This window comes from Ambystoma mexicanum, chromosome 4p, assembly GCF_040938575.1.
Source record: "Ambystoma mexicanum isolate Mex_15411 chromosome 4p, UKY_AmexF1_1, whole genome shotgun sequence".
Lineage (NCBI taxonomy): Eukaryota > Metazoa > Chordata > Amphibia > Caudata > Ambystomatidae > Ambystoma > Ambystoma mexicanum.
In genome coordinates, this window is record NC_090927.1 from 1284753675 (window position 1) to 1284773914 (window position 20240).

The 20240-nt window shown below is 47.5% G+C and overlaps 1 protein-coding gene across 4 annotated transcripts in view; it reads right to left on the reverse strand.

The window, feature by feature from the left end:
- Positions 1-20240, reverse strand: part of PCNX2 (pecanex 2) — a 3925748-nt gene that overhangs the window by 1672468 nt on the left and 2233040 nt on the right. For all 4 annotated transcript variants that reach the window (XM_069606982.1, XM_069606983.1, XM_069606981.1 and 1 more), the window contains one exon: positions 4219-4369. In XM_069606982.1, coding sequence (XP_069463083.1) covers positions 4219-4369 — 151 coding nt within the window. The remainder of the gene's footprint in view (positions 1-4218; positions 4370-20240) is intronic.

Consider the following 20240-nt stretch of genomic DNA (forward strand, 5'->3'; position numbering starts at 1 on the left):
CGGCACAAAAGCATTTGGAACCCTCTCACGGCTTAGCTGGTGGCACAAGATGATGGCCGATCTGAGATTGGAAAAGTATGAGATGGGTAAATGACTGCCATGTTGAGAACCTCATCTTGAGTAGAGAACAGGACAATTGGGCAGGCGGGCTTGCCTACGCGCTCTAACCGAGTTTGTACGTTCCTCACAGTGTAATTGCCAGTTATTCAATATAATGTTGTATGATACCAAGGTGGTTGATGGAGTGATGTGAACCGTTCAATAAAGAAATGTTTAAAATAAATAAATTATAAACCATTTTTGGAAAAAAATAAGGATTTGGGTAATTTTCTTCTGCTCGAGTAAATTTGTCCAGACTTAGCAGTAACAACAAAAGATAACACTAGAAAAATGGTCAGTTTCAAGACTGCTGAAAGTCAGTGATTACCGTGACTGTCTCTACGATTACGGTACACGTTTGATAGATATACATGTAATTTATTGGAGGACTTTTTGTGACAAATTAATTGAAATACCATGATTTTAAATGTCATTGATGATTCCAGTTATTTTCCTGAAAATGCAATGATGTTTGAAAGATTCGTGAGACAGACATGGTATCAACAGATGGCACAGACAACGGATTTCAAATTCAATATATTAAGGATCAGGATGATGTAACGCTGAACTTGCCCTATAACTACAGTGGGAATTTCCCTACCTAAAGAAAACTAAGGGAAGTCTGTGCCTGTAAGTCCAAATCAAAAGTCTATCTGTGTCAAAACCTATGCTTGCCCACACATCTAGAAATAAATATGGTGTGGGGTTCTGCTTAGCCAACAAAAAATAGTGTTCAGAAGTAAAGTCTCTGCTGCTCTCAGCTTAAGTTTTCTCACAAGTTCAATACAGTTCCAATAGATGTTCAATCTAGCACAGTTCATACAAAATTGAGGTCTTGAGGCTCCCTTCCCCAAAACAGTGTTTCTCAATTCTTTCAGTTCTCAGGATTCCCTTGCCCAAGATTGCACTGTAGTACTTGTACGGCTTGCACTTGCTTAATGTGCATTGTAGGGAAGCAATAGGTCCACTTGACCCTCCCTCTATCTTGCTTTAGCATTCTATTCACCCTTCTGCGTGATTCATTCACAAAGTCTTTCTGCCTGTCACCATTTAGGTCTCCTTGGCCTAGACGCAGTTGTCAGACCACACGGTAGACCCATTACAGGTCATGCAACCAGTTACCCTTGCCCAAGCTTTCTGTTCTCTTCAAGTTTCAAAACACAGTTAATAGAAATCACCTTCACTATAGTTACAGAACAAGCAGAGGTGCATCACCGCCCCTTTTGTCTAATTCATTATTGACAAAACAAAGTTACTGGGTTTCATAATATTCTCAAAACAAAAGTTCTCTTCTAAAAATCAATCTCTCTTTTGGTGTAGTAAGCGTCTTCTTATTTGTAGGGATGGCCTTTCACTGGGCATGTGGGTCGGACTATACGATCCACCCATCACACGTCCCGCAACCGAGACACATCTCTGCTTGTTACCAGGTCCTTGGTAGGGTTTTGTTCACACTTTCCTGGCTTTGCCAAAGCTTATTTTCTTAACAGTATTCTTCTTTACTTAGGTGACTTCTGCCATTGTTTGTTTCTATCCATTAGACCCCTTATAACTTCTCACAGGGTTTAAAGATGCTGTGCTTCTCCTTGGCTTGATTTTCAATGTCTGTAATCTTCACAGTGGGGAACCCCCTGGTGTAGGCGCAGTTGTCAGACCCCATGGTCAACCCATTACAGATAGCACAACCATAGATTCCCCTTGCCATTGTTTAAATCCTTCACAGCCCCCTCTGCTTCAGGCTTTTGACTTCCACATTTATATTCTCTTTGGTTAGGGCAACACTTTTGTGCATAATTCTTTTGCTTTTCAATAAACATACAAGTCTTTTCCACATTGGTTTATTAACCTTTTCAAATGGTTGTCGAATTTTCAATATGCTTTTGGTACTGTTCACAGTGCTGCTTGCACACAGTCTAACATTCCATATGTCACTTTAACTTCAAAGGATCGTTCAGTATTTCATATGCCTCGGTTTTATTCAATCAACACTTTCCATTCAGTTCAATATTCAATGTTACGTCATTTCATTCAAAGTGTCATTTTGATGAAGTTCGATATTCAATATAGTTCATATGTATTCACTTTTGTGAACTGCTACTGCCCTGTGGTTTCCTGGGAGCGCCTGGTGTTTCGGTGTCCTCGGATCCCCACCGGCTGTTCGCGTCTCCACCGTGGCGGTCCTTGATGCTCACGCTCACCTCCTCTGTAGCCAGGAAGCAGACCGCCTTTACTCAGCTTCCTCGCCGGGCACTTGTCTGCACACGCCGGTGTGCTTAATGGATGTGGATTGCATTTGTTCGGCTTTTCAGCTGTTCGGCAGCTCCAGCTGCCTGTCTTCTGCTTCACGGGTTCCCGGTCTTGCACCCACCACACCACTCGCTCGCTCCAGGTCCTGCAGGTCCTCTGGGATCGTTGCCAGCATTCAGATCTCCTGGTCTTGTTCCACCAAGGCAGCTCTCTCTTTCCTGCTGGACCGGGCCTCCTCCCTTTATATACCTGGGCCCTATAAAGGGGCATCAGGTGTGTTTTATTGGCTTGTATTGCCTGACCATACTAAACCCAATTACTGGTACATGCCTGACCTTCAGTAGTGGATGACTGCATACCCCTCTTCTTCATCTCAGTACTACAGTGGTGTTTAACATAGGAAGTGTGGATTACTCCTAGTTCCCTCTTCTTCGTCTCAGCACTAAGTAGGGGTGAATGGGGAAGTATGGGCTGGGATTGGTATACCCAATAAAGGCTGAGGAAGGGTAGGGTAGGTCAGTGTTAGGAAAGAGGGGATACCATGCCTCGCCCTAAGGCACTCTTTCCCCGATCCCCAAGGTCCCTCCACCCAAGTGATCCTCCCTCGCTTGTCCACCCTCAGGGTTGGGATCCAAAAGCAATAGCCCTTCCCATGCCACCTGAGTAGAAGATCCCTGGGGACTAGATGTGAAAGCACCTTCACGTTTCTCACAGATTGCACATATATGTTCATGAACAAAGGTACAATTTATGTATAACTAGCAAAGGTACCCATTCTCGGAAGGGGTTCTGTAGACAGACATGATAACACTCTCATCGATTGTTGAACATGAATGATCCTGTAGGTCACTTTTCTGCCTCACCCTGGGGTGGTGCAATTCGTAGCCGTGCACTGAGGTGCAAATATCTCAGAAACAGTGCATCCTAGGGCCTTGAAGCGTATGGGACCTCGGTTTTGTTCCTCATGTCGGGACTGGTTGAGAAACAACATTTTTGTTTCCCTTCCCGGTGAACAAGGTTTACAGCTTCATCAGCAGGCCCCATCTCACATAAATCCTCTGGAAAAGTAATTTCATTTGATGCAGCAAACTTTTGCAAACTTCTGAAATGCAACCTGCCTTCACCTTTGCCTATCAGGTCCATTCGGCTCTCATATGTTTTTTGTTTCCCTGCCCGGTGAACATGCTTTATGGTTTTGTCAGCAGGCCACAAAGCCACACAAAATTTTGACTTTTGGTGAAATCCAGGGAAAGGGGTGGAGTGTCCAAATGTCATGTAGCCTTTAATGTCCTGAGGGTCCCAACAGGTAACTATGCAAAATTTGGTGCAGATTGGTGAAACTGTGTGGAATTGTATAAGGAACAACGCTTTACCAAGCCACAAACTCACACATTTTGACTTTTTCTGAAATCCGGGGTAAGTGGTGGGGTTTCCAAATGTCATGTAGCCTTTAATGTCTGGAAGATCCTAACAGGTAAGTATGCACAATGTGTTGAGATTGGTGAAACAGTGTGTCATTGTATAAGGAACAACGCTTTGCGCCAAGCCACAAAACCACACACACACACAACTTTTGCCTTTTATATATATATAGATAGATGCTTTGAGCATAATTCACTACACAGAACACCACCAACGAATAACAGTATGATTTGGTACGTTGAATTACTTAAAAAAAATACATAATGATGCGAATACTATCATGTGAAAGGATATGAACATAACCACTGTGCACATTCAACGTGCCCAACATTTGGCAAGCCTTGGATTATTGAGGTGTGCTCAAGTACATAAAACAAACACAGTTCTGAAGAGTTCGATGCACAGTTTTAATGTGCTGAACAGCGATCCCCTTTCTTTAAATATACACACCTGTAACATCACGCTGGCGATATTCTTTGCCTTGTAGGATTGAGTGTGAAATGCAGAGCCATGGATGGTGTTTTCGGAGCTGAGGTATTATGTAGTGCGCAACCAAGCCTACAATCCCAGCTAAGGAAAACAACACAATTCCAAAGAAGGGCTGTAGCAAGAAATAAATAAAATAACGTGTTAGAAAGAATAGAAACATACAAATAAGTTTGCCCATGAAAAATAATTTATTTTTCATAATTTTTTGCACAAGCTCTTTAAATACTACAATAATAATCATTCATATCTTTTTAACACTATGTATATGTAAATAGACATTCCATGAACAACAAATACCAAACAGGACATATTAAAATCACGTTTTTCTAGCTTTCGAAGAACAACGCCAATAATGGAAGTGCACTATGGTTTATGTAGGTTCAATATTTCCTCCAGGGGCTCAAATTAACCAGGCATAATGCGTGGGAACATACAGCTGTATGGCAGGATTATATACCAGCCTCAGTGTTAACAGTAGTGGGGAGTTCACTAATCTCGCCAGTTACCTCACGTGTTGCCTTCCTTAGGAACCCACACCACACTCACGTTGAGGATGGGACGGAGTGATAGCCGGTAACAGAAACATCCACTTCAGGGTGCTGCACAGGCTGTAGAACTCACCTCACACCGGACCATACAGAGAAGAAAGATGAAAGAGAAGTGCAAACGGGGTCAGGATGCGGGCACACTTTCCCACGGGTTCGCAAACACCCCTGCAGCACGCCAACACCCCGCACCTAAGACCCACCACGAGGGGTAAGCTCAGTTTTTAAAGCCACGGCAGGGTGGACGGAGCTTGCGACAGGCTGACTGCAGGATGGGATTCCAGAACTACAGGCAATGCAGGATGCCAACACCCTGCACACTTGACCCCTGCGGCCTTCACCCTAGCGGGGGAAAGCACCGTTTTTAAAGTCACTGCAGGGTGGGTGGAGCTTGAGATGGGCTGACTGCAGACAGGACTTCTGGGAGTCCAGGCAATGCGGGAGGCCAACACCCCGCACCCTTCGACCCCCTGTATGTCAGCCATTAGTGTTGTCACATTGAACGTGTCTACAGCTTTCATGGCAGGGTAGCACAGTGATCTAAGTGAGTCTGTCCTTTTGGCCCAGAAGCCCTGTGCTTTTTATGCAAAAACGAGGGCTGAGTAACTAATGATTTGATTAAAGATGAAGTAAGTTCAGTCAGATGCTCCTACAAAAAAGGTACAAAATATCCATTGTATTTCATTAATTCATTTTACCTTTATTTGACATTTTGTCATTATGTACAATCACATTAAAAAAGAAAAGCTACCAACAGCATCATAATTCATAAACTTCATTTATACAAGCTGCATATCAAATAGAACATTTCATCCCAGTAAAACTAATCTTAGAAACATAGGCCCTAATTCATGGAATGATCTGCGCGGAAAATAGGGGGCGTGCGCGCGAAATCGTGCGCAAGCGCCAGTTTGTGTATTCATGGAATACAATGCGCTGGGCTTACCAGGGACTTGCGAGGAATCCGCGCCGGTCCAACATGTCACGGCGACACCACGAACGCCTTGCACGAGACTCGTAGCGAAGGGGCGTTGGGTTCTGCGCAGTCACCTAAAAAAGGTGAAGAACATATGGAATGGGGAACAACAAGTGAAAATATGGGCATAACGAGGGATGTACCAAAGTCAACTCCTTGCAACGCCCATACACGCGCACAAAAACCCATATTCATGGAATTGAACAGGGCTCTCCGCCGTGTGGAAAAAGACGTGCAAATCTGGAACCACATACGCCACGCGAAGGCTGGCTTAAGCGTCACCCCGCACTAAAACAAATGCATAAAAAGGGCTTGCGAACAACAAACACGCGTATACAGCTACAATGAATGTACAATCTTTCGCAGCAGTGATTCTGGGACACCGCAGGAGGAGGAGGATGGCCAGGGCACAGATTTTCTACCTAGGACCAGCCAGGTAGAAAAACCAAGGAAGCATTCATGTCTGTCATCAATCCACACCCATCATTGATGTCCTGCCTTTCTGACTCCCTCAGGCACATCATCTGGCAATGAGGAGGGCCATCCCAGTACATCGAGGGGCACCAGGCCTTGCCGCCAAAAGACCACCACCACCTCGACACAGGACTCCATAGCCTCAACAGGCAGACGTCAAAGTGCCACCCCAGCCGCATCCCTCCAGCCGCCTCATATCGCTGTGGCACCTGCACCACAGCGGACTCAGATCCCGGTGGCACCTGCACCACAGCCGCCTCAGATCCCAGTGGCACCTGCACCACAGCCGCCTCAGATCCCGGTGGCACCTGCACCATAGCCACAAGGACGTGCGCAAGGGTGTCTTGATGAACACTGCTGACGAGGGTAGACCTGATAATGGTGATACAGACCACAGCTTCGAAGAGGCCATGCCCTTCAGTCCCATGGGACCAATGAGACCCCAACCGCAACCCTTCCACAGGGTGAGGGACATAGAAGGCCATCTGACACGGATAGAGCAATGCCAGGATGCTCTCACATCACTGGTGCAACAGCACCTTAATAAGGCACAGCTGATGCGGGAGAGTGTGCAGGCCAGTTCAAGGGCGGAATGCACAGGCACTTGGGCGATGCACATGTGCCATAGTAAAAATGTCACACAGGATGAGGGAGGGCAAGAGTGTCATGTCCTCAATTGCAGAAACTATGGCCATGTTGCTCCAGGCCTTCCCGCAACAAAGGCCCCTGTCAACACCACTGGCTCCCTCCACTAGCACCACACCAGGGAGTTCAGTGCAGAGCAGCCCAAGGCGGCGCTCCGCATGGCTATCTCGTCCTGCACACAGCCGCACACCAGAGCATAAAAGGGGCCACAAATAGGCCATGGACCCATAGGTACCCTGTCAGAGAACTTTGCAAATGTACATAGTTATACTGGACAGGAGTTGGCTATATACAGTTCAGGGAGGGGATCTGGGGAGGGATAGTTGGAGAGGGGGTGTGGGGAGGGATAGTAGGGGTGCACAGTATTAGTAGTGTAGTCACTTCACAATTGTACATAGTTTCAAATCACAAAATATAGTTGGTGTGGCAAACAGAAATAATGACTGGACATTCATTTTTCAGTGTGAATGTGTTTTTTTACATGTGTGCCCAGTGCGCAAGGTGGCCTGTGCCGCGTCTGTGACAGGTGATTAGAAGTAGTGCTGTATGAGTTCATCACGTGCAACACGTCAATCAATGCCATCACGGCACTGGCCAATAGCCTGATAATCATCACTGTCGTCCTCAGCCTTTGGTGGGTGCATGTCCATGTCGGGGGGCAGGGGTACGTTGCATCTGATGCACATGTTGTGCAACATGGCACAGGCAAGCACTATCTTTCCCACCTTTTCCGGCCTGCACATCAATGCTCCCCAATCTGCTCAGGCAGTGAAACCTTGCCTTTAACAGGCCAAATGTCTGCTCAATTGTGCCCCGAGTATGTACATGGGCACGATTGTATGCCTGCACGTGGATGTTGTGTGGTTGCCTCACGGGTGTCATCAAACATGGCATCAGGGGATAACCAGCATCACCTGCATGGGGGCAACAGAAAGTGTACAATGTAATTCTTCTGTCCATGTCATGTTGGCACAAGGCTCTATAGTGTTCATTTGAGTGGACAGACATGCACATGCACAATTTAGTTCAGCTAGCACATGTCCTTTATCAGGTACCTGAAATGCACTATGTCAAAATGCATGTGGGGTGGGTGGTCTGCAGTGGCATTCACTGGGCCATTCACAGACAACATGACCTATGACCCTTTTAGTACAAAAGACAGAAACTGAAATCCTGGATCTATCATTATTGTGTTATGAAAGAAATGTTAACAAGATGTCCATGTACTAGGGTACTTTTAGAATTCAAATGAGATGCATGTGTGATTGTGTGGTTCAAACAGGCAGGGGACATGGACAATTGGTGTGTTGACAAACACTGTTATGTGGGTGGGTGCAGAAGTGTGCTCTGTCTGTGCATCAGGTGTTGTGCTTTTGCTTGACTATTGCTTCTTGTTCTCATTCTGTTGTGGTGCATTGCGGTACATGTTGTTCTTTTGTTTATAGTTGTACAGAATTGTTGATTTCATGCATGCACTGGATCTATTTCCTACATTGTGGCATGTCTGTCAAGGCGTTGCACTCAGGCATGCTATTACTGTGTAGCACCTTCAGTCACACCTGTACACTCAGTTTTTTTTGAAAATCAAATGTTATTAACATTTCGGTTATAACATTGTACAATGATAATCGTAACACATTGTTAGGCAGAATCACATGCAGTACCCTTTGGGAACACTACATGCAATTAGGACTACAAGTGTAAGCACAATTTCACCTTTGGTACAAGCCTGTAGTACACAGTAAAGTGGTAGTGATGGCTGAGCAGCTAGAATTATCTCAAGAGTTTGAGTGAGTAGTAGAACAAGTTACACAAAGGACCAACAAATACAGTGATTCAGACAACACTAACTCAAGGTTTCTTGGTAAAAGAATATACATGTATTTACTCAGTTAGAAAACATTACACTAGCATGAGCAGCTCAATATCACACACTAATAAACCACAAATACGCAACCAGCAAGTAAATGACCAAGTTTAGCTCTCCAATGAAGTGGGAGCAAAATGGCACTTCCTATACTTCAAAAGGGGGCAAAAAGACAAGTTTATGCAAATTAACAGCACAAATGCATTCTTAGGCAGGGCAAAGGGTTTTCAGTAACTACAACCAGCAATTCATCTCATAGGTATGGCCAAAGTCAATGGTTCAGAGTCTTTGTATTGGATAGCACAGTTCTGGTAGTAACGGTAAAGTCTTTGCCACAGAGTTTAGAAGAATTTGGCTAGGCGAAAAGTTTGGCGAATATTTAGGGAAGGACAAGCCTTTGAAGTTAAGGAAAGTTTCACGCACATCTCGATGGCCGAAAAACGAGTTCCGGACTGCGTTTACACAGTACCTTGTTATTGAAGAAAAGCTGTAGCTGAGGCAGTTGTTCCTGGCAGTTCGAGCAGACCTTGCTGTTCCTGGGCTTCAGTCATGGGGACAAGAAGGAGGACGTCTGGAGATTCCTGCACTGCCCAGGGATGAGGCCAAAAGCTTAGCAAGACGTCAGTTTAAGGTGTGAGTGCCTTAAAGACCACAAGCTGGTTTCCTTCCCTCTGGCTATCCGGTTTTCAACAGCACTCTGATGAAAATTCGACCAGATGGGGACGGTGTCCAGGTGGCTTACGAGTTGGTTGTTCCCACCAAACTCAAGGTGAGAAGTTAACCTTGAAGGGCTTCTCTGTCGATTGGAGTTTCAGGCAATTCGGACCTGCAGCAGGGCTTCACTGGTCGTCCAGGAGTTGCAGCAGTCCTCTTCCTTCAGCTCGTCTTTGGTTCTTTCGTTCCAGTGGTCGACTCTGCTTTCCAAGTCCCAGAGACCTGCTTTTAAACAGTTTTCCCCCATTCATTCCAGCCTGGCTGTCCCTCACACAGCAGGGTGGCTGTTCTTGCTGGACAGTCAGCCTGCCAATCACACCAGAGTGCATTCAGGTCTTCTAGGAGACTAAGCACAGGGAGTTTCAGGCACCTCCCTCACATCCTGTCCACCCCAGACACTCAGGCGCCAGAAGAGAGCTTCAGCACTGAAGCCCGCCAAAGGCCAATGAACAAAGGGACCAAACCTGTTTTGGCACACAGAGACAAACACAAGAAGGACTTTTCCTAAAGGAAATGGCAAAAAAAGATGAACGTAGTCTGTTTTTACAGATAGGTCTGGGGCGCCATATTGAAAAACATGGCTGACCCAATTTTTAGCTACCGTTGTTAGCGGTCGGAAAAAAACACTGTGGTTGATCTAAACCACTGCAAACAGCCATTTAAAGTAGTAAAAGGTACATACATTTGACTGTTACACGAGTGTTTTGACTCAGGGGAAGCTAGGCAACCCCCCAGCACTCTATAGGAAGATAGTGTGTGCTGGGTCAGTAAATTTAAAAAGACTAGTAAAGCCAATTTAACTTTACATGCTCTGGGAGACAGTAGTCAGTCCCAGAGAAGGTATTTAAACCTTGGGGGGTCTGAAAGATACCCCTTTGCCACTGCCCTGAAGGTGCTGTGTGACACACAGAAAAAGATGATGCCTATGGAGTTGTTTTAAAACCCCATAACCAAAGAACACAAAAGTAAAACACACACAAAATACATGGAAGAGTGGGAAAGAAGGCTCACACTCTTCCCAGGTAAAAAAAATCAAACCTAGAAATCCAGCAAAGTTGCTGGGGGTCTCAAAAGGTAAGGGAAATTAGCACATTCTGAGAATACTCCTTAACACACATCTCCTAGTTCCAATTATAACATTACACCCCCTTACGCCCACCCTGCTCCCTTAGCCATGGATCGTTAATTTATTGTTACATCATTTTATAATCCTTTAATACACATTCAAGGTAGCTTTATTGTGTACGCTGGAACATTTGGCATATCCCCTTCCATCTTTCATTGGTCATCACGTGCAACATGTCCTCTAAGCAGGGTAGCTCCTCTAGACGTTTATCCTACCAGGGCCTTCCATCTGATCTTCCCCTGTCCCATCATGCCGAACGTCCGTACTTTTCAAAAAAGGGAAGCCACATTCCCTCAATGTTCGATCTAGACTCATCTATGAGATGTGTTAGAAACTCCATATCATAAATTGTACAGACTTTGGTGATCCGCTCTTTTTCCCCTGGCATTCGAGGACTTTTCCCCTTATGGGCTAGGCAGCACCTGACCACCACCAACATGACCTGCAGCATATGTCCTTGTATCCCACCATAATCTCCTTCCACATTAACCCCAAAAAGAAGAAGCCATGGGCATAGGGCTCTCCCCACTCCGCCCACCCACTTTATGCAGGACAGGACTTCTCCCCAATACGTCTGCACCGCTGAACATTTCCACCACATATGCACATAGTCCCCTTTTTCTGTGTGACATTTCTAACAGTGTGGGTCGTATCACTCTCACATCTGGGTTATCCTCTGTGGAGGGTATTGCCATCTGTGTAACACCTTCAGAGCCTGATGTCGATACTGGAGCAAGGAAGTTGAACGATTGGCCTGTCTGCACATACTGGACCATCTCTCATTGTCAATCTCGTCCCCTAAATCTTTCCCCAAAGTGCATCCGTGCGGACAGAGGATCCCTTGGAGCCACCAGGAGCAGGAGTTTGTAGAGTTTGGATATCACTCCCTTGGTTCCTAGTCTTGAAATGAGGAGCTTTTCGAATTCTGTTAGGTCTCTCCTAAGGGTATCCCTACAACTGGCTTCGGTGAGAGCCCCTTTTAGTTCAAGTAACAGAAAGGCGAGAGGCCACCCACAGCCAGGGCCTCCTCCAGCTCCTTTAGGGACATGAAGGTACCCCCCCACCCATAGCTGTCCCGCCCTACTGAGACCAGCCTCATACCACTTGTGGAATGCAAGTGGTTCATCGATCCTGTCCCTGATCAGAGGAGCCCAAATGCAGCTCAGGGTTGAGGGCAATGTCATGAGCCATCTATAGTTACCCGCCTCCTTCCACACCGACCATAAGACGCCCAGTACCGGGTGTTGCAAAACCCTCCTCGGGATACGTGCTCTGGGGACCCATAGCCATTCATCCAATGTTACTGGGGTCAGGACCTTGTTGTCCATTGTGACCCATTGTTTCTTAGTCCCCGGAGTGAAATGGTCCACCAAGATCCTAAACTGGGATGCCCGATATTACGTCTGCATGTCTGGGATCCCCACTCCCCTCCTCCTCCTTTGGTCTTGTCAGTACAACATATGAGATTCTATGCTTTTTACCCGCCCAGAGGAAACATAGCAGGACCCTCTTAACCGCCACCAAGAATGGTTTGGGCACCGGTATCGGGAGCATTTGAAACTGAAATAGGAACTTGGGGAGGATTACCATTTTCACCGAATTGAAGCGTGCCATCCATGAGAGTCCCGACCCTGCCCACCGCTCAATATCTCTCTTCACCGCAGACCAAAGAGGGAGCAAGTTACTGGCAAAGAGATCTCCAGAACTCTGTGTCACCTAGATCCCCACGTAACAAAACCTGTCTCTTTGAATTCAAAAGGGGAGCCCCTCCACAAATTCCCCCTCTGTGTCTGACAGGTTACCTGCCATAAACGCCACTGACTTCCCCGGGTTAACCTTAAAACCCGACAGGTTACCATACATCTCCAAACTTTGTAGTACGCGAGGCACCGACTGGGATGGTCTAGTTATATAAAGCAATGCGTTGTCAGCAAACAAGCCAATCTTACAGTGTGCGTCCCCTGCTCTTACCGCACTGATCCCCCCGTCATTCTGAATAGAAGTCACCCATGGTTCCATCACTAATGCATATATGAGCGGGGAAAGGAGGCAGCCCTGCCTTGTGCCCCTTCCCAGAGGAAACAATCCAGATTCAACTCCATTCACCACTACCCTTGCTGAGGGGCCGGAATATAAGGCCGACATCCAACCCAACCATCTCTGACCCATCCCCAGGGACGCAAAGGTGTCCCCCATGAAAGTCCAGCTCACCCTGTCGAAGTCCTTTTCAGCATCCAGAGACAACAGAAGGGCCCCCTCCTCCAGGACCACCCTCGAGTTCAGCACATGGAAGGTCTTCAGCATGCTGTCTGCCCCTTGTCTGTTGAGCTCAAATCCCACCTGATCTGGGTGGATCAGCCAGGGAAGATATCTCTCCAGACGTGTTGCCAGAATCCTGGCAAAGATCTTTGCGTCTATATTTAGGAGGGAGATGGGCCTATTTGAACCGCATTTCGCCGGGTACTTCCCTGGTTTGGGTATCACAGCGATTAGGGCCTGAAGGAATGTTGGCGGGTCGTATCCTACCCCCTAATCCGGTTAAACAACTTGGTCATTGTTTTTGCCAGGATAGATTGGTGTTGTTTATAGAAGACGGCCGTATAACCATACCACCTCCGGGGCCTTCCCTGTCTTCAGTCTTTTAATAGCTCCTTTTACCTCCTCCTCCGATATCTCCCCCTCCAAGGCCTCCCGTTCCGATTCTGTCAGTTTGGGAAAAGAATTCCCAGCAAGGTAAGTCTAGATACCCTCTATCGATTCACCCTCTTGTTTGGTGTATAATTCTTTATAGAAATCCGCAAAGCAATCCACTACCCTCTCCCCCCCACTGCACAGCCTCCCCCCTTTGTCTCGGATACCACCGACCCTTCTCTCCACCCTACAGCCTCTCGTTCTTTGCACCAACAGGGTCCCCACCTTATCCCCCTTTCATAATAGCTCTGTCGTGTGGACCTGATGTTTTTGACCACTTCCCCAATAAGGACCGCATGCAATGCCTGCCTCTTCTCCCGCATCTCCCCCAATAGGGCCTCCCGATTTTCATGTTTGCGGGTAAGCTGCGCCCGCATAGCCCTTAGTTTGTCACAGAGTTTACCCTCAATCAGTGTCCTTTCACGTTTCCTTTGTGATACATCTGCAATAAGGAGGCCCTAAAAGTGGCCTTCGGCGCTTCCCTCGATACCGTCAGTTCCCCATTGTCGTTAATCTCAAAGTAAGCTTCCATTAATTTCCTCAGGAATTCTTTAAACACTTGGTCCCTCAGCAGTATATCATTGCAGCGCCACCTATAATTCCTTGTGGTCCTTGGCAGTAGCCAATCCACCACCAGAAGGTCATGATCCGACCAGGTGATCGCCTCCACTCTCGGCACCCCAACCTCACTGCCTCCCTCCTCTGATATCAATAGGAGGTTGATTCTTGTATATGTGTGATGTGGGGGGGAGAAGAAAGTGTAACCCCCCAGGCCTGGCCACGATCTGCACCACACGTCCACCCAGTAGTGTTGAAGCAAGAGACCCCTCAGGGCCAGGTTGTCTTTTGTAACCTCCTTCAGCCCCTCCCCCTTTACCGACCACCAGTCTAGTCGCGGGTCTGCTATAGGATCATGGCACCTTCCGCCCAGTTGTCCATAACCCTGAATACCTGGCGTAGAAACTTTATCTGTCCTGTATTGGGTGTGTAAAGGGTGGCCAATGTGATCCACTCGCCCTCGCAATAAACCTCAACTCCCAGGAAACTCCCCCCGAAGCCCCTCCTAGTCTCAACATCCGTGAGGTGTAGTGACTTGCCCAAAAGTATGCCCACCCCTCTTTCTTAGCGGTTTTATGAGAAGCCCAGAAATTCCTGATGATTTCCTTCCCCTTTATTGTCATCTCCATCCCCTGCTTGTAATGTGTTTCCTGCAGGAAAAGGACTGCTAGTTTTGTTTGCGGAACATGTTGCATGTAAGGGACCGTTTGTTTTGCAAATTCAAGCCATTATCGTTCAGCGTACCCACCCGTCCTTCAACCATTATCGCCGCTGACCCTGTCCTCAAAAGCTACCATTCGCCCTACCCGGCTCAAGGCCACCTACAAGCTGAAGATCCATGGTTTAACCCAGCTAACTCCCCCCTTGTACTCCCTCCCTGCCCATCCCCTCCCCCAGCCCTCCTCCCTTTCATTTCCCCCAGCCTTCCCCTCTCCACCCTCCCCCCACCCTCCCTGTCGAGGCACCCGTCTCCATCCCCCAGGATTGCTGGGATCAGTTAACGAACCACCAGGGGCTCGTCCCGTGCCCCGTGTTCCTTGTTTGGGTGTGGTTCCCGCTCCCCCACTTCGTATCCAGGTCATCGCATTCAGTGTATCCCAATAACCCTGGATTGGGGTCCCCAAAGCTCCCCCCCATTCCCCACTTCCCCCTTCCGGAACAACAACAAAAAACTCTCTCTTTTGTCCCGTTCCACCATCAACAACCGGTATAACCTCATAAGTAGTGCCTCATTGGCCGCAACAGTGTCTGCACAAATGCAGAAAAAGGAACAGGCTAACAGTGGCAAGACTCCCGTGCAACACTTTCCCCCCTTCCACCTTCAGGGCCCCCTCGGGGGCTGCCGGGAGTCCGGCAACATACATATCAGTTATGAGGCAGTTTCGTTTCACTTTAAGTGTCCCCCACAGGCGGCACGGGGATGTTTAGTTTTTTGAAATTTCTGGGTTCCTTTCACCCTGTATTTATCCTTAACCGAGTCCGGGCCACTAGGACCCAGAGTGGGATCCAGGTCTCCCTCAGCCCGCTCCCCAGGGGGGCCCATACAGCCACCCACCAGCTCATCCGTGACTCTTTGGATGTCCTCTTTGGCCACAAGGTGCTGCCTCTCTCCCTGCCATTCGAAAGCCAAATAGAATTGGTACTCCCAGTGGTATCTGGCCCCTTTTTCTTGCAGCTATTTGGTGAGGGCCTGTAGTGAAAAGGGAAACAGCACCCCCCTGGGGCCAGCCTTTGGTGCAATACAACTCCTAATCCTAAAAGTCCAATGCTGCCCGCAGTAGCTTGTACAGGCAGCTTTGCTTCTTTGTCTGTTTTCCACACAATAAGAGTCTTTGTGGATTCCACCTTCTCACTTGTCAGTCTCACAAAGGGTGTCTGCCAGTTTCCCAACGGACGATTGTTTAGTTCAATCAGTGCTTGTGCCAGGTGTTTGGACCACCCCTTGAGAGTGTGAGTCTTAGTCAGTTTGTTTATTTGTTGCTTGAGCAGCCTGTTGCTGCGCTCCACCAGAGCAGAAGCTTCAGGATACCGACTGATGTGCAGTGTCCATTTGATGCCTTGCTCTAGCGCCCAGTTCTGCACATTATGTCCGGCAAAATGGCTGCTTTGATCTGATTGAATTTCATCCGGAATGCCATAGTGCCCGATGAGGCATTCCATTCCTTGCAGGGTAGCCCGTTGATCTGCATGGGCGACTGGATACAGCAGTCCAGAATATGTGTCTACCATGGTCAACACATAATGCTTCCCATTTTTGGACGGCAAAGGGCCAATGTAGCCATACGCTAGCAGCTCTTTCACCTCTTCTCAAAGGGCCTTGAGGCTTCCTCTTCAGTGGATAGTACTTCACTTTGCAGCACACAGAACAGTGGGAGGCAGCCTGCTTGGCATGATCCATGGTAATTGGCAATTGTCTCCTCTTAGCCCATTCATAGGTCCCTAGTTGCCCTAGATGCCCCGAGGTTTGGTGTGCCCAGTCTGCCATTCCTTGCAATACCTCAGCTTCTTCAGGTGTTGTCACTGGGCGAATCTTTGCCATTTGATCCACTTCGTTGTTGAGCAGTGCAGCCAGTGAGGTGTCAGGGGGCATGTGTGCATCGACATGCCCAATGCAGATTTTGCACCTCTCACCCTTGCGCCACATCTCTTCCCAGATGTCTGGCCTGTTAGGGAGAATTCTCTCTTTAGGCTGAATTTCCTAACCTAGTGAGTCCCCCAGCAGCTTTGCTGGATTTCTGGAGTTTGTTTTTTTCTCCTGCCAAGAGTGAGACTCTTTTTCTCCTACTCTTGGACATGATTTATGGTGTTCCTTTGACTGTTAATGTATTTTATGGGCTATGGGGTCCTTTACTCCATAGGGTCTCATGTGTTTTTACTATGTGTGTTACACAGCACCCTCCGTGCAGTGACACAGGGGTGTCATAGTGACACCCCACCATAGACTCTATTCCCTGGGACTGACTACTGTCTCCCAGGACATGTAAAGTCACCATTGGCTTTACTAGCCCCAAATTATTAACAGAAACCAGTACAAACCATCATATTCTGCATGTACTGGTTGGGCAATTCGATTGCCCCAGGGTCTGTAAGTCGAGGGGGCATGTCTCCGTCCCCCCTGATCGAGTTTTGGCTGGTGGCAGTGGATACTACTTTTTATATTCAACCGCGAATATATCCCTATGGGATTTTCCCATTGTTCAAGGCTACCATTGTTCAAGGCTACCAACTTTAATTATTTAATTCTCATAGCCTCGAACATACCGCTGGTTTATTTAATTAATATTAATTCGCCGGTTGGTATTTTTTGCCAGGACTCGATTCTGAAATGGCGTTTGTGTTCTCTTCTGTGACTCCAACCCAAGTCGAGCCCTTTGTTCCACTTTTTGGTGGGCTTCTCCACAGAAGCCTCCAAAAGTGGTGCCACTCTGTCTGGGTACCACAGGGGGTGTGGGAGGGGGTTTAGGCACCCTGGACTGAGTTACCTTGGTAACTCAAGTCGCACTCTTGTGTGATTGGCCCAAGTGGTGAGCCGGCATGTTTGATTGACAGCTAGGCTGAGTGAATGGGGGTATGCTGCATAAAAGCAGGGCTTTGGGGACTGGAACTTCAGAAGTCGCCACAGGACCTGAGAATCCGACGAGGGAGAAGCTGAGCCGACCTACCACGACGACACCACCGGTGGAGCCCTGCGGAACCGACTCACCACTTCCCGACGACAGAGAAGATCTCCCGGCTGGAGAGGCTTCTTCCCCTGACTGATGGGCACAACCAGTTTACCTTCTTCTCTTCGCACCCCAGACCGGTTTGTGGTCGAATTGCCCGTGCCAAGCACCCCGGCAACCGGATAGCCACTTACCACTGGACCGCGAATCAACGGACCGCTCCTTTTACCTGAGAAACTCCGCGGCTGGTTTCTTCCCTGGCAGTGCAACAGACTCCTGTCTTCCTCCCCGACGAGATCTTCTCTTCCCCTGGACGAAGCACCGACTTGCATCCGCTGCCAGGAACAACTGCCCCGCTGGAGTATTCTCACCACTTTAAGGTACCGTGTCCGCCAGGCCTCCCTTTCTAAAGATTGCTACAAGGTAATAATAATCCCTTAACCTTCTGGACTGGGCTGGCCGCCTTGACCCTCTAACTGGTCCCTTTCTTTGGTCCAACTCCTTTTTGAACCGTTACAAGACTTTTGTGCACTGCAACCGTGTGACCTTGGACACATTTCGTTTTGATCCTCTTAAAGCGGGTCCGGCCTACTGACTCTAAACTCACGGTGTTACATTGCCTTCCTCTCTTGTTGTGTTCGTGAAAAAGTGTTGGGATCTGTTTCAATTTATTCTCTGCTTTTCTCTCCCTTTTTAAAACAAATTATTAGAGTGCCATCTACGTTAAGCGCTCACCGCTGTCTGGAAATAAGTGGGGCTTTACTTAAGACTTGTCTAATATTCTTTTAAGGGAGTGTATATCTTTTAGTGACCCTGTTTTTGGATTGCTTACTATTAGTGCCTGTGTGTTTTTCTAGATGTGGTTTTAAATAAATAATTATATCTCTTTTACACCAAGCTCTGGTCAGTGTTTACTTATTCTATTGTGTTCTCTTGACCTATTGTGAATACTCTGTATACTGCCTAACTCTTCTTGAGGGAAGTCTGACTGCTCAGCCACAGCTACCAAGTGAATCTGTGTGGTGCGCCACATCTCTTCCCAGATGTCCGGCCCTCCCCATATCGGAGTGTTTTTTGATCTGCCAGCCGTCTCTTCTACATGCCGGTGCCCAATGCGCCAGACCTTGATATGTGGCCCAACTGTCCGTGTATATGTATGCAGTCTCTGTCTCTTTCACCTGTTCAATCACGGAGGCCACCGCCTGCAGTTCACCATATTGACTGGATCCTCCACCACCTTCTCTCATCAGCATTGTTTCTCTGTGGGGATGGAATGCAACAGCTTTCCAGTGTCTTTGCCCTTTATTATACTTTGCAGTGCCGTCCGTGAACCATGCAGAATTCTGTTCTTCCTCTGTCAATGTATCATAGGCGGGCGCAACTTTGAAGGGAGATTCTGGCAATGCAACTGGGGTGCTCGGTTCAGGCATCGCTTCCAGATCCACTGCCTCCAGCATGTGTTCTTGCAGTCTGGAAACCCCTGTGCGGCCAGCTTTTGCATGTTGCTGTAAATACCATTTCTATTTGACATGAGTGGCGTCTTGCGCCCTGCCACTCTTTCCTCTCGCAGAAGCCCATGATCGGAAATTGTCACCAGTTGCTCACCTGTGATTCTTTCAGTCTCAACTAGAGCCCAGTACACTGCAGCAACTTGTTTTTCAAGCAGAGTATATCTTGTCATAAGATCTGTGAATTTTCTTGACCAAAAGCCTTGCGGCACTCTTTTCTGTCCTTGCTTTTGCCACAAGCTCCACACAGCACCATCATTGTAGACAAGAATTTCCAGTTCAAAAGGATCCGTTTTTGTCATGGGGCCCAGCGTAATGTAATTCTGCAAAGCGTCCTTAGCCTGCTGAAAGACAGACTGTTGTTCTAGGCGTCATGTAAAATCATGTTTCTTTCTGGTGACTTTGTAGATTGGTTTCAGTATCAGGCTTAAATGAGGTATGTGATTTCTCCAAAAACCCATTAACCCAATGAATCATTGTGCCTCTTTTTTATTTGCTGGTGGACTCATCTATTGAACCATATCAATCACAGGTTCAGGAATTTTCTTAACTGAACCAGACCAGATTGCACCTAAAAATGTCACCTCTTGTGCGGGCCGCTGCACCTTCTTGGGACTTATGGCCCACCCCTGGTTTTGCATGTGTGTGATCAACATTTCAGCAGCTTTTTCCACATGTTCTTTCTCAACACCGGCATGCCATTCACCCACTTCTCTCGTGAGGTTTTCAATCAGAGTAATGATGTCTGGCAATGCCACGGCTAAAGGTGGCACCTTCTTGTTCAAGGCGTGAAAATCAATTTGTAAGCGCCATGCCCAATCTGGGCGGCGGATTGGCCAGACTGGAGAGTTGAATGGACTGACTGCCGGCCTCATTATGTCAGCTTTCACCATTGACTCAATAGTTTCACCAATCTCCTTGTACCCCCCTGGCAGCCTGTACTGTTTCATGCACACTGGCTCAGCAGGAGGAGGTAAATGCAAGGGGGACCATTTTGCATGCCCAACCACCACCAGGTTGACTACTCTTACATGGATTTGTCGATTGCCAAACTCAAATTCACCCAAATCTGTTGTCACACTCTTTCCCAATAACACATCCATCCCTAGTCTGTACTCTGGTATGTCTGCAATCAGGACATTTGCTGTGAAGGGCAATCCCTCACCAATTGACATCTTTACATTAAAGGCTTTTGCAACAGTTTCTGCTCCCCCATA